The sequence below is a fragment of the Anopheles arabiensis genome, chromosome 2 (assembly GCF_016920715.1).
Source record: "Anopheles arabiensis isolate DONGOLA chromosome 2, AaraD3, whole genome shotgun sequence".
NCBI lineage: Eukaryota > Metazoa > Arthropoda > Insecta > Diptera > Culicidae > Anopheles > Anopheles arabiensis.
Genome location: NC_053517.1, coordinates 111,013,300 through 111,027,170, shown reverse-complemented (window position 1 = coordinate 111,027,170; position 13,871 = coordinate 111,013,300). Strand labels below are relative to the sequence as shown.

Genomic DNA, 13,871 nt, shown 5'->3' with positions numbered 1-13,871 from the left:
TTGAATTTTCATATAAAAAGGATTATTTTACCTTAAAGGGAATACTTTCGGATTGAAGAAAAATAAAACAATATCGTTCGACGGTTTTGTTTTATCATAAACTGGTTAAAAACGTTCAACATCCAATATATTATGCATTCAAGATTTGAAAATTGTTTAACGACATCTAATAAACCTTTCCATTACCTAATACAAGAGTAACCGTAATAAATACACATCAAAAAGTGGTGCACAATGATGAATGATCACACGGATGCTTTTGTTGTTTCACATACACACGTTGTTCGAGTTAAGGTAGATAAATGATTCTAAATGCGACGCATAGCCCTTAGCATGCGTTAGACGATTTTGCTTTAAATGTCGTACGATCCTGCCGACGCTCGACTGTTAGCTCCTTCGGACCTGGCTCCGTCGGTTTTGCGGCAGGATCGTTCGGATCCTCCAGGTCAGAATCGATGATGCACTCATCGCTCGACGTTTTGCTGATCGTTATCACTGGAATCTGTTCGATCCAATCGGCCGTCTTGTCCGCCATCTTCTCAGCCGGTGCTAGCTTGCCCTGCATTCGACGTCGTTCGGCCTGTGCCGCCATACGGAACCGTTCCGCCGTTGATGGACGAGTCCGTTCGAACTTTTTCCGGCCACCATCACCTTCAGTGCCTGCTGTTGTGGGCACTGCTGTCAGTACTGTTCCCTCCGTTTGACGGTTCATATGCTCTACGGCACTTCGATCGAAACGAAACACATCCGAGCCGGTGGCATCCCTCGGGTCCTTGGGCTTTGGTTTCACTTGGATCGATGATCGGTTCTTTTCATTTATCGTACCAATAACGGGTGGCGATACAGGCAACGGAGACTCAGCGGTTAAACTTTGCAGTCCTCCACCAGCAGCAGCAGCAGCAGCAGTAGGTTCCAGCTCGGTAGTGAGCGAGTTTTCCTTCTGGAGAGCTTTCTTCATCATGCGCTGTAGCAGCTCCTTGCGTTTGGAGCTGGAATTCTCTGAATCGGTTGCATTGTCCGTTGTCGACTGAAGACGCAGTTGCGTAGAATCCAGCACCTTGTGCCATGAACTTGAAAGCCCATTGATGCCGGCCATTCCAGTGCCCGGTGTCTGTTGCTGAGTGCTGGAGGCGATTTTAAACATTTTCCTACGCTCTTCAGTACGCTCCTTGCGTAGCTGTAGCTTGAGATCTTGGTTCGCTTCGCGCAACGATCCGGTAAGCGAGATCAGATAATAGATAATCAGAATGAGCAGAACGAGCAACGGAATTACGGCAGCCGGCGATACAATGTACTTGGTAATCATCTCCGGTATGATCTGTTCGGTTGCGTTCGTGAGCAGATGATAGATACGGTTCGAGTTTGAGAACGGGCCACAGTGCCACGATGGCTCCAGAAACACGATCGCATAGCTCACGGGAAGTACGCAAAGGAACAGCATGGTTAGCAGCAGAGCGAAGTAAAAGTTGTTGGAGCGTGATGCTCGAAAGACCACCTCGTGGGGAACGTTGCAGGTGAGAACGGTCCATGAGCGTAGATACAGTATGATGACCAGCTTCGCTATATTCAGCACGGCTAGCCCAGGTGAGAAAAACATGCCCATCCATACCATGCCCTGGTTGTTCACAAGATGTAAGATATTTTCTGCAATTTTGAAATCACCGTACTAGAAAGAGAAGAAGAGATTAAATGATCAATTTGATGCTAACATTTCATCCAGGAAACTTACTTTGGGAAACTTTTTCTCCAAATCCCAGCACCAGCAACTGTTCATGTACCGCACGAAGAGTGCTCTTAGAAAATCCAATATCAATGTTGACACAATCGTTACCAGCTATAAGGGGAAAGAGTGTTAAAGAATTATTTCCCTTCTCGCTTCCGTTTCTCGTTACTCGCATACTCACTAAATCCATAACGGTAAGCTTTGCCAACTCTTGTCCAAACATCGTCTCCCAGCAAAGCGACCGGATGTCTGCGTTTCGATACTTGCTTTCCTGCCCATCGGGAGGGTGTAAGTTTTCCGGAACACATACCCAACGATAACACGTGTTTGGAGATTCAGTAGTTGATAGAAAGTCCCCCTCACTGCTGCTCTCAGGTTGTGACGATTCCTTACGATCGGTCGGTCCTTCTGTTGTGGTTGGAAGGCTATCTTCCTCAACACCATAAAACTGTGTTGTTACATCGCTGGTAGAGTATGCTCTCTCTTGAAACTCTGTTGTCTGCTCTATCTCAACGTGCTTGTGCGATGAAGATTCTGTACCGGACTGTACCTCGGTAGACTCATCCACACTAGACAATGTACTTTGAAAGAGTTCCGTCGATGACTCCAACTTTTGTCCTTCAGTAGTTGAAGGAGTCTGAAAGGCACTAGCTTCTTCCGATGTTATAAATTGATTGATACGATATTCTTCTTCTTCATCGTCGTCGCTTTCGTGCTGCTCTAGCTCATCGTCTGCTTCCGAATAGTAGTAATAATTAGCTAAAAAATCGTCATATCTTCCCGTGACATAGCTGTGCAGCTCCGTGTACGTCATCGTTTGGAAGTCTTCCGTACTGACGGTAGGTGCCGTTGTGCTTTGAACAGTTGTAAGATTATCCATACTGCTGGTGTCATTCACCGAGATGGCAGTATCGTTGTGCTCTTCGAAATCATACACAGCCTCTCGTTTGTTGATAGGAACACCTTCCAGCTTATCGTTCGGAAGCAGTCGGGCTCGATACTCCAAATAATAGTCCATATCTTCCTCGTCGTAATCGTACCCTTCGTAAGGCGACCGATATTCTCTCAGTGTGGTGGTTGGATTGAAGCTGGTTGACGGGAACTCACTCGTTGACAGTGCCGTAGTGGGGCTAAATTGTTCCGGCATGTTTGTTGTCGTGGATAAACTCGTCAACAAGAGTGTAGTTAACAGTGTTGCCGTACTGGTCACTTCCGAACAGTTGAACGGAACTCGAAAACAGCTACTCCCATTAGCCAACACCGTAGCCGGTCCAACTCCACTGCGATTAAAGTCCGCCACCATGTCCAACAACATCGATCGCTCGGAATGTACCATCTCAATGGGGACACCAGAAACGTCCCATCTTGCGCCCGCTTCGGGTAAAAAGCACGAAGAAGCCGAAGATGTAAAGTTGGTTGGCTTCATCCGTCGCAACTCTCCCGTCATGTGGGCAATCTTGTCGAACAGAGCGAAGATAAGCGAGTAAAGGTTCAGCATATTCAGCACCATGATGCGGGCGAGCTGTATGCGCAGCTGCTTTCGTGGATGATAGTACTCGATGATACCGAGCGCTTCAAAGATCATGGGGAAGAAGAACGAGATGAGCGACATGACGACGGTGATTTCGTTCCGTCTCCACCAGGAGTCGGACTCTTTGATGTCCATCGAGCGTTTCACAACCAGAATGACCTCGTACGCGGAGATCACTAGCAGACCGAGTATGAGAAAGTTCACCAGTATTCTCAGCAGAATGATCTTCCAGCTGGGGAAAGCACAAACAAAAAGATGGGTTCATTAGAAGATATCATCATGGCAACGTAGGCGCTGTTCACTCACTTTCGTGTGTCCTTTTTCTTCTCGGCTTCCTCGAGCAGCGCCTCCTTAAAGCCAAGTATGATGGAAGCCATTCGATTCTGTGCCGTTTCCATATGGCCGATCATGTAGTCCCACCCGGTGAACAGCTTCCAAGAAAACACGTACTCATCGTCTTTGGAGGACAACTTTGACATTCGTGAGTTTTCTGCCATTCTGGAATGAAAGCGTTGCGTGAGCGATTGTGATACAGATATAATAACACGGTACGTACTTTTTCAACGTCGCCACAAAGCTGTAGATGTAAACTACCAATCCAGTGAAGAAGTAAGCCAACGGGAGATTGTAACCCCATGCAATCGCTCCCGAAAAGGTGGAATAGTAACTGGAAAAAGGAAAGCAAAAGCAAAGTGAAAAAGGTTCCTTTCGTACGGCAGTGTTGAAGTCTCTTTTTCGTTGACCGAAATGAACTTCGGCTTGCGAGGAGAGCGCAGTCAAAACCGGTTTCTCTCACGCTTTTTTTTCTCTCCTTACCCGTAAAACAAGGGCGAATACTTGAGATGACCCTCAAACTCCCAAATGGTGCTAAAGTTGCGCGTCAGTGCTAGCTCCTGCTTGGACATTGTCTTCCGTATGTCGCATTTAGCCTTCTCCGGATCGACGTAAATTTCCTCCGGCACCATGATGAACACTACGAGCAGCACCGAGATAACAATGTTCACCGAGAACAGCCAGCGGAGAAAGGTGAAGTAGGACGCTACGACCGACCCGAAGTGGGACTCAATTTCCTTGATGCGCGATTCCCACGGTATCAGATAGGTGGCCAAATTGGCCAGCTCTCGCAGTAGCTGTTGCCATTTCTGTCGAGGTGAGATGAATGTAAATGAACCTTTTTTTTTGGGTGCGACAAGAGCTATTGCACACAACTTACCGTCGTGAGGAAAATGTTAAACTGTGCCAGCAGACTACGTGCCGTACGTGAGGTAAAGTGTTCCTGCAGGGCCCCTTCGTGGCGCGTGATGTAGCTCTTCGCTTGCTGTACGAGGCGCAACTTGCGCTTCATGCTAATCGGCTGCAGTTTGACCGTCTGCAGCACCTCCTTGTGCAGTCGAATCGTGTCGAACAGCTTGTCCTGCCGACCGGCCGACTCATCGCGCCCAATCGAATGGTCGTCCCCGGGCAGCGTAATGCCCGTCTCGCCCGAGCTGGTAGTGTAGACGCTCGAGCGACGGCGCCCATCCGGACCCAACTGGTCCGATCCGCCGAGTCCCATCATCTGGCTCGCCGGGCTGGACGTTCGTCGATGGTGTGCTCCTTTGTATCCTCCGCGCTTTTTCTTAACACTTGCTTTCCGCTGTATGATCGCATTAATACTGGCGGAATAGTCCTCATCGTCCTCCGATTCGCCACGCACAGCACCGGAGCCTGAGTCACTTTTGGGGAGTGGAGCAGCAAAAAACCACCACAAAAAAACGGAAAAGATGCACGATTAAGATATGTCAAGTTAGCACCTTGAGGTGACGTTATCAACAACCAACCCGCCAAAGAACGTGCCCCCAGCGACGTCCGGTGATTTCATAACGCTTCCGGTCGTCCCGGTCGTCGTAGCGAGCACCTTCACAGCTGTGCGCCTGGCACGTTCGGGCGGTTCGGCGTACGGTGGCGGCACCTTCGTCGGTGGATTGTTTCCGGCAGTGGCGGCATGCACCAGCGTACCACTAGCGCCATCGTGCGACGGCGGAACACTAATGACTTCCGGGCGTTGTTGCTCCGTGCTCAAATCACTGGCATCTGCGTCCGCGTCCTCGGGCAAATCGTTCGGCGAATGGCCGACGGGCGGGAATGCCCACGTGACAGAGAGCTGTGGCGACACGGACGAAGGTGGTGAGAGCTGGTGTGGGGTGGAGGGAGAAAACGGGAGAAGACGTTTGAAGACGCTCTACAATCGATGGCCACTTGCACTTCCCGGGACAACACAACAACAGTAAACACTTCGGGCTGTGCATGTTGCGATTAAAACGACACAAACGCACCAAAAATAACCTCAATTAACTTCACCTAACGATGTTTTGAGTTGATATAAATAGAACAACACAACGTAGAACGAGAGAGATAGAGAGAGAGAGAGAACGAGAGACAGACAGACAGTCAACAGCAAACGCAACCACTCGGTTTGACGTTGCCGCTGTAGCAACTAATCGTCCAATGTGCACTTGGATCGATCGAACACGCTATATTGGGTGCGATTATCGATATCCGACGTCTACGTCATTCCACACCCATGTACTAGCAGGGTTGATTTTAAAGTGCCACATTCCCTCTTGTCGGACGCGTGAAACGCAGACACGAGCTAAAACAAAAGAGAAGCTAACGAGCCGTCCTGGTGCTGGTGAGGTAGAGAGGGAAGAGGGAGTTGGAAGGACACGAAAAAGAATCCGCACCAGCGTGTGCAATGGGTACAACACGAGGGCGAGCAGCATGTTACATCGAACGATAATTGATTATGGCTGGCACCATTAATAATCGTTCTCATTACGTTACAGCACGACCGGTGTCGTCTGACGAAGTTGCCTCTGCCCGCACTAGCATGAACCGACGACGACGCCGTTCATGCGTGATGGCAGAATGGAATGAATTAAAGACGGTGTGGTGTGGCCAAGTGTGCGCCAGTGTGATAACGAACGGGCCTGTGATGCGAGAAAAAATGGTTGGAATTTTGCGTGCGAGCGACTCCTTCCTCCTACTACACCAACCCAGTCGTGACGTGGAGCCAAGGTGGACGTGTCTACAATGTGGAATGGATGCTTGATTCTCTAGCGTTGCGTAGGGAAAGGTTTCATCAATTAGTTATCCTCGTGCTCGCATGCTTCATCCACCACGTTTCAAACCTTCCGTGTTCGGTGTGGTGCAGGTGAATGGAAACACTGGAAGAAGGTAAGAAAACTCCCAACCGACCACCCTCACCGTAGTGTCAGTCGTTTCGGTTGTGCGATTCGTGTGCCACCACCCTGTGCCAGAAACAGCTTGCTCATTTGTCTGCCCGACAGGGGGTGGGGGGTGGTGGCCAAAAATGGGATTCCATTCGCTGAACAAAGCCCGGACCCACCCACCCGCTGACGCCCAGTGCGAATGTCATTAGCGTGTCTTTTTGGCTTCGCGGGTGGTCTGTGTGTGTGTGTGTGTGGAAAAGGGGGTGTTATAGGAGGAAAGAGGGGACCATTTCCATTCATGCAGCAAAGAAACACGGAACTGGAATTTCCCAGGTTTTTTCCCCTCCCGTTTTCGCTTATGCCGTGCCGTGTGTCTGTTTTATCTGAGAGGGCGTGTAAAGGCGTGTAATGGTTACAAGGTCATAAAAACGGCAGAATAGTGGAGGGGGGAGAGAAAAGGGGGTGTAGAATGACTGAATTCTTCAGTGGGTGGTAGTAGGTGGGTTGAGTTCGCGGGGGGGAATGGGGAGTGCTTTTTTCGGCTGTTGATTTTAGGCAATGTAGCAATCTGCTTTTTTAGCCATGAAAAGGCATGTCGCTCTACACAGACAACTGCTGCCGGCAATGGGTTGGAATTTACAGCGAAACTTTTCGCATGGCTTGCTTGATATTAAAAAGCCTAAATTACGATTATGTTGCCAATAATTCAACTTGTAATTGGGATTTTTCACTGGAACCACTGGAAATACGCGGGAGAGTTGTGAAATAGTTGTTTTAAAATAATTATCAACGTAAATTTTTGTTTTTTGTTATTTCAGAACAACACTGAAAGATTGAATTTAATACGGATGAGTTTTGAAACACTGTTATGCTGGCGTTTTATGAGCTTGCAATTAAATAGGAACGCGGGTCACACCAAGGACTACTCTTTTCCAAGAAAACCCTGCACTGTTTAAACATTATTTAACAATAGACACAATTCAGCACAGCCGCTTCATTTACAACTCCACAACTAAAGCACTGAAAGAGGGAAGCACAAGAAGCACATCCAACACTCACTTATAACTTATTGCTTTTAGCACCAGCAAAGAACGGACCCAGAACGGCGCACAGAATGGTGGCGGTCACAGCGGTCGCGTGATTTTCGTCCCCCTTTATAAAGCCCTTTTGGATCTGGCCTGAATGAGGAACCACCGTCCCGTCGGAAGGATTAAGCGCAACTGGATCGCGCCAGATGCCTGTCCGCCGTACAAAAGGGCGTTCAGCTCTAGCACGTGGTGTGGACGGCGGCGGTGGCGATGGCGGGTTCGGCAAATACAATAAGAAACCGCGCACTCAAAAGCTGCGATCCCGTTCACCACCATCCTACCACCTCCAGCTCCCCCTTAACATTCCAAGCGGTGACGTAGGTATGTGTTTTTATTATTCCTACGCCCTTTTCTTCCGTTGTGCCTTTCTTAAGCCCACTCTCACACGAAAGGACACGGTCTTTTTTGTGCTTTCGTTTGCTGTTTCTTCCACTTGCCGGTGCTGGTGCTGGCTAGTAGTGGGCATACGGGAGGCGGTGATGGCCTTCTCCCCCCATTTAAGGATGTACCACCTGCTGCTACTGTGGTGTGGTGTGTGTGTGTGGCGTTTCGTGGAAATTGCCACCGCGTGCTGATAGTAATCGAAGGTGGTGTGTGGATCTGTTTTTTTGTGCTGCCGTTTCCTGTTGGCCGGACCCCTTTTGGCCCCGCTGTGGCAAAAGCGGTGGAGGGTGTTTTTATTGCTCTACTACGCTACTAAATTAATTTACCACGAACCGTGTGGAGAAGGGAGCAGGGAGCGAAGTCTCTTTTATTCTGGTTTCTTACAGCTCATTTTAGAAGAAAAGAGGAGCTACACGGTTCAATGAACGGTGTCGGAGAGGGTTGAAGGGACGCACAGACTGGCATTCAAACGGACATTCCTGGGTGATGAAAACATGAATGCCGAGTTTTGTGCCACGCGCGCCCCGAACAATGGCATGAAGCAATCGAGCCTTTCAACTTTTCTCCGAAGCGTTGTACAGCTTCTCGTGGTGCTTCGTTGGCAAAAAGGCCAAATGGCTAATGTTAGCTTTTCATACACACACACCAACACAGTGAATGATTCACGGTCACGCTACGGTTGTTCCGTGCGGTGTGGTGTAACAATTATCTCTACAACGAATCACACGCCCTGCCAGCCGTTTGCCAATCAGCTAATCAGAAGAAGCGACTGCCGTTTAAATTACCCTCCCGAACAAAAGTGACCCCATCGCTTTTGTGCTTTTGTGTTTGTTTAATTTCTGCGTAGTGATTACGTTTGCACGGCTCTGCCCGATTCAGCACCGATTTAGCACATTTTCCGAGCAAGTACGCAGCCAGTTTGTATGGAGTGAGCTACCAGGCGTCTCCATGACGACGCAACGCTACCTCATCGCCCAGCTGCAGCAGCGAACTGCCGGACGACTCTCGACGCCGCACACTGTCCAGCTTCAGTATGCCGGATGGTTTCCGGCGGGTTCGCTTCGGTACACCGCTGTCGCCCATTTCACAGTCACACACGCACGGAAACTTGCGCTCTCTGCAGCACGATAAAGCACACCACTGTGTTAACTGTCACACGTTCAAATCCGGAGTGAAGCCACGCTCGGCAACGACCGATAGCTGGGCCTGCCTGCCCGATACAGGTGTTGCTGCTTCTACTGCTGCCAAAACACATACACATACGTATGCAAAAGCAAAAAAAAAACGAGGGAGAAAACGGCGACCACCATCACCGCTTCAACGCCGCCGGGGTTCATACAATAAATATTTACAATTCATGGCTCTGAATCAGACCTGGGTGGCACCTGTGAGCGAGCGCGCGCGTGCCTGTAACCCGCTTTCGCTGCCATCTATTCCAACCGACCGACACACAGCCGGGGACACATCGTCATCCAACAAACCACACCTCGTCGTGCAAGACCCGTCGTGGTGGTAGCTTACAACAACCACTCCACTCTCAGCATGCTTTCCACCCGTCGTGGTCGTTGGTGTTGTCACCGCCACCGGTTGCTTCGATGTGATGGAACCTGCTGTCCGTTGCGCTCCCCCTCTGTCCTGTAATTGCATGCGTGGCTGAGCGTGGCGACGGAAAAGAGCCTGACGACGACGGGACGACGAGTCTGACGAGCTGTCAAATGAAATGGCTTCAAACTCGAAATCCAAAGCGACTACAAATTGGACCCTCCCTGGGGACCGGCAAGCACGATCGTCGTACCGTCGGGTTCAAAAAGGTGTGTGTGTGTGTGGTTGTAGCAAGGTAGAGCAGTTTTCGCCTGAAATTATACCTTCCGCATTGCAGCCCACACAACGATGACTGGGCGTCTCCATAAAAAACGAACAGGGTACGAACGGGGTGAGGGGGGAAAACCCGGAGCGGCGGGAGTGCGAAAACGTGTTTAGTAGCCGCTGTAGCGTAGGAGTGGATTTGCAACTTTTTCCACTCCCGGCAAGACACGATAAAAGCTCCCCCGTGGAGGTGGTGCGCTGATGGTAGTGGCCGGCCCGAGTTAATTTCGCCCGAGGGCATGAGGGCCATCCCAGCCAATCAAGTCGTTTTGCAGGACATTGATAGATTACCCTCTTGTGAAGCGAAGGGCCACATCCTTTTCCGCGTGGCAAAGCGCGTCGCAATGGGACCCTTGGGTGAGCCTGCCTAACCAACCGGTTCAACCAGACCGAGTCGTCCGGATGAGTTCATCGCTCAATGGCAGCAGGGTGTCCTCTTCCCCCACCCCTTGCAGTGCAATTTTTGCGTCACTTTTCATCGCACAACAGTAACAGCAGAAGCAGTAGCAGCAGGCAAAATTTATGATGTGTGACTGCAAAGGCAAAGTTTCCCTCGCTTTTTCGCGGAACGGCTTTTCCACACAGGCACAGATTGGATTACAATGAATTGATTGAGGTGTTGCGGATGAACAGCAAAATGCAAAAAGAAAATGCAGAAGAAAATGTGAAAGATAAACGGGAGCTTCTTGTGCTTTGTCGAAACGTACTGCAAAATCAATTGACGGCAGCTGATGGAAGTAGAAAAGAATAGGGGAGAGTAAAGTGAACAATAGATTGGATTTAACTTTCTCGTCTATTTTTTTTCCTCTTCGGCTGACCAGGCGGCAAAAGTGTCGGAAAAAGGCTGCGAAACACGAACGACAGCTTCGGTAATCCCTAAGAGCGATAGTATAGTGCCGGCCTTGGAAGGGACAAAACTCAAACGCCAAAGTCTGCTGCTTGGCGCTTCGCCCGTTTAACGCCGTTGCCGGTTGTTACATCGCATTACTTACCTATAAATAAGGCGAAAGCCAATCGTGTGCTCTTGTGATAGGTAAAGTGGGGCTTGCATGTAGTGTGCGAACGCACCCGCACCCCAAAAGTCATCATTCATCGCAGTGCTTACCATCCCGGGGCTGGAGGGTTGAGCGAAAAGGTAGGTTGTCGAAGCGCTGCCTAGAACAACAGCGCCTGCGGAAAGCTTCGAGTAATGCTGGAAAAGGGAGAAGAAAACAAAACGAAAGAAACAACACACAAGGCAAAGAGAAAAGAGGCAGATCATTTCCCCCTTAGGCTAACCCCGATGGAAAGATGTTGGCCATCAATCATGTCACGAGAGACACATTGGACTCTTGATGGGCTGCTCAAGAATGCCAGGTCGCAGCACAGCATGATAATATTGCAGCACAGGGCCCAGCACACCGGGAAGCGTAGACGAGCATCACGAGACTTCCACCTTTGGCTAGCAAAGGCGGGAGCATCAGCAGAAACACAGTAGTAGGAGGCCATGCTTATCATAATGGTGCCCGACCGACCGACCGACCGAAGCCATTAGTGAGGCTCATTAAAATATAGCAAAAATCCGACGATAATGCGAGCTGCGGTGATATATATATTCACTCGGAAATGCAGGAATGAAGGCGCAAAGCGGAGAATAAGAAAATGGCTCACCTTGTGGCGTGGATGCAATAATAACGATCCGCGCTCTCCGCGCTCCAGCCACAGCCAGTGTCAGTAACAAAGGTTCAATCGGGGTGTGCGTTTTTTTTTGTCTTCACAGGGAAAATGTGTAATATTATAATTTTTATTCACTACTATCTTTTTTCCATAAATTTTCTCCTGTCCGCTTTCCCGCGCGACGTAGCGCGGGACGGGAACACACGCGCAGGAAGCTTACAAGCGAAAATGTGGGCTTGGGAATGGGAATGGAATGTCTTGGAGAGGCAAAAAAGGAAGAGTTTTTGGAAAATTAAACTACTTACAAGCTAAGATGTATGACGGTTGTGTGGGGGAAAAATGTAAAAAAAAAGCACGCCTCTGATACGTGAAGAGTTATGTAAAAATCTAAACCAAACTGTCTCGCGCAACAAAAGCACGGATCATCATCTTCGGTGGAAGATGAAGAATGGGAGGATAGAGGTTACAATATACGAAATTGGGAATGTGCCGGGGGATAGGCCCCCTTAACTGTTATAAGCGCTCTAAGTAACACAATTTTGTTCGTCCAGCTCAGTCTTGACGGGGGGAAGAAGTGACGTTAAATACGTTTTAATTTAAAGATATATATGAGAGAACGTCCTCGACGGCGTCCGAGAGTCTTAAACGGGGGTGAAGCTGAACGTGAACAGATGAGCGCGCAACAACTCGTAACTCTAATGCGTGGCGAAGAACGTGTACGCAGCAACAGCAAGATACGCAGCAGCAGCAAACGCAAAAGCGTGAATGGAGAGGTTCTATAATTAGCGCGTGCCTTGTTGGGGAGCACGCGGATATGAGAGGACAGCAGACAGATATGATATGAGTCGCGAGGGCCACTACGCCACTAAGCTGCCGCTACTTTACCCCCTCTTTACACACTAAACACGTGTCGGTTACGCGCTTACACGCAGGCTCTCTAGGCGTCTCGTTTAGTTATCTATGGGTGGATAACTTGTTGCCCAGCTGGGCCGCTTGCTCTTGCTAATGGACGTCATCCTTCCCGCTTCATAATGAGGATTACCGGTTTTGGTGGTTATCTTTCGGCTTAGGCTACCAAGTAGTATGGAGCAGTAGCGTACACTACCGTTTCTGCCCTAAACGCACCCTCTTCTATCGTATAAGCTACCGTCGTTTCTTCGTTTTTCACTACACTACACCATCCAAGTGTGCCGCGAAACGGAAGGAAGGAAGGAATGCGTAGTTTGGCGACAACTGGTTGTTGCTTTTGGCGGGAGAAAATGCAGAGCATCGTTCGTGCACCACGGCAGAACGTTCCGTTTCTCCTAATTCCCGGTCGTTTCGTGTGTGTTTGTGTGTGTATTTCGAGTTTTTTGTTCCTTGCTGGCGCTAAAATCTCGCTTTCATGGCGTGGGTTTTGAGTGTGTTTGTCTGTCTCTGTGTGTGTATGTTCGCATGATGAGCAGGAGTGAGGGGGTGTGTGTGGTTCCTCCGCGGGTTTAGCATACCCAGTCTAAGGCCGGAAGGAAACGGTCTGTCACACATCCTCCCCGCTCCTCCTCCCACCCAAACACTCTCGCGCTCTAGTCGTCCACATCGCTGGCATCGCTCGCCGAGGGTGAGGCGGCGGTCGTTGTCAGCCGCACCGGTGGCAGCTCGCTGCCCCCACCGCCACTGCTGACACCCCACCACCGTTGGCCACCGCCTCCTCCGCCGCCAGCCAGCGGTGGCCAGCGGCGCCGGGGCTAGAAGGTGGTCACCTTGCCGAGCTTGAGGCCGAGCAGCTTCTTGCGCTTCTTTACGCTCAGCTTGCTCCACAGGTTGCTGGTGCCCTCGACCAGCAGATACTCGTCGCACAGGTCGACCCCGGCGCCGGCCGAATGCTCCTTCGCCAGCAGGTCCACCATATCGACGTCCGACTTCTGGTTGCGCTCCGAGCGCGAATCGCCCGACACGAAACCGGACTCGGGCCGGGACAGCGACTGCGTTTGGTTCGTCCACTGGAGCGTGTGGAACCAGCGGGCCACCTTAGCCGTTGATGAGAGCTGCGAAAAAAGAGGAAAAGTCAGCGTCATTAAAGCTTCAACGAACAAACAGATTTATCGGTCGTATCGAGTAAATTGCGCCTTTTTCCGGTGTGTTTCTGTGGGCCGTCGGGAGGACGGCTACGAGAGAGAAAGAATAGCGGAAAGAAGCAGATGCCGACCCCGAAAAGCAAACGCCCTTCGGAGCAATGGTCGGTAATGAATGGTTTTCAATTTTCCCCCACCGATCGATCCCATTTCCCAAAGATAGTCATCTAGCGGTAGCAACCCCGTAAACCCCGAAAAAGATAAAGGTAAAAGGTGGAAAAGCCAAAAAACGGGAAGAGAAATACCCCGGGAAAACGCAAAAAACACCATTGTGCCATTGGCCGCTTGGAGTTGGTCTTC

General features: G+C 50.0%; 1 protein-coding gene and 1 long non-coding RNA gene across 4 annotated transcripts; one reads left to right on the top strand and one right to left on the bottom strand.

The window, feature by feature from the left end:
• Positions 1–94: 94 nt before the first annotated feature.
• LOC120898707 (transmembrane channel-like protein 3) lies at positions 95–7,755 on the bottom strand. 3 transcript variants are annotated; one of them, XM_040304911.1, is made up of 9 exons: positions 7,526–7,755; positions 5,075–5,427; positions 4,468–4,969; positions 4,071–4,396; positions 3,811–3,921; positions 3,561–3,752; positions 1,905–3,486; positions 1,730–1,834; positions 95–1,666 (listed from the first exon to the last, which is right to left on the bottom strand). In XM_040304911.1, exons 2-9 carry the CDS (start codon positions 5,113–5,115, stop codon positions 329–331), a joined length of 4,197 nt encoding a protein of 1,398 aa, XP_040160845.1. In that variant the 5' UTR covers positions 5,116–5,427; positions 7,526–7,755; the 3' UTR covers positions 95–328. The 3 variants fall into 3 exon arrangements, with proteins under 3 accessions (XP_040160845.1, XP_040160844.1, XP_040160843.1); XM_040304910.1 differs by lacking the exon at positions 7,526–7,755 and adding an exon at positions 5,570–5,789; XM_040304909.1 differs by lacking the exon at positions 7,526–7,755 and having other exon boundaries at positions 5,075–5,789.
• On the top strand, positions 6,395–7,407 carry LOC120898710. Its single transcript, XR_005738692.1, has 2 exons — positions 6,395–6,470; positions 7,285–7,407. It is a non-coding gene; the product is annotated as an uncharacterized LOC120898710 (long non-coding RNA).
• Positions 7,756–13,871: the final 6,116 nt, after the last annotated feature.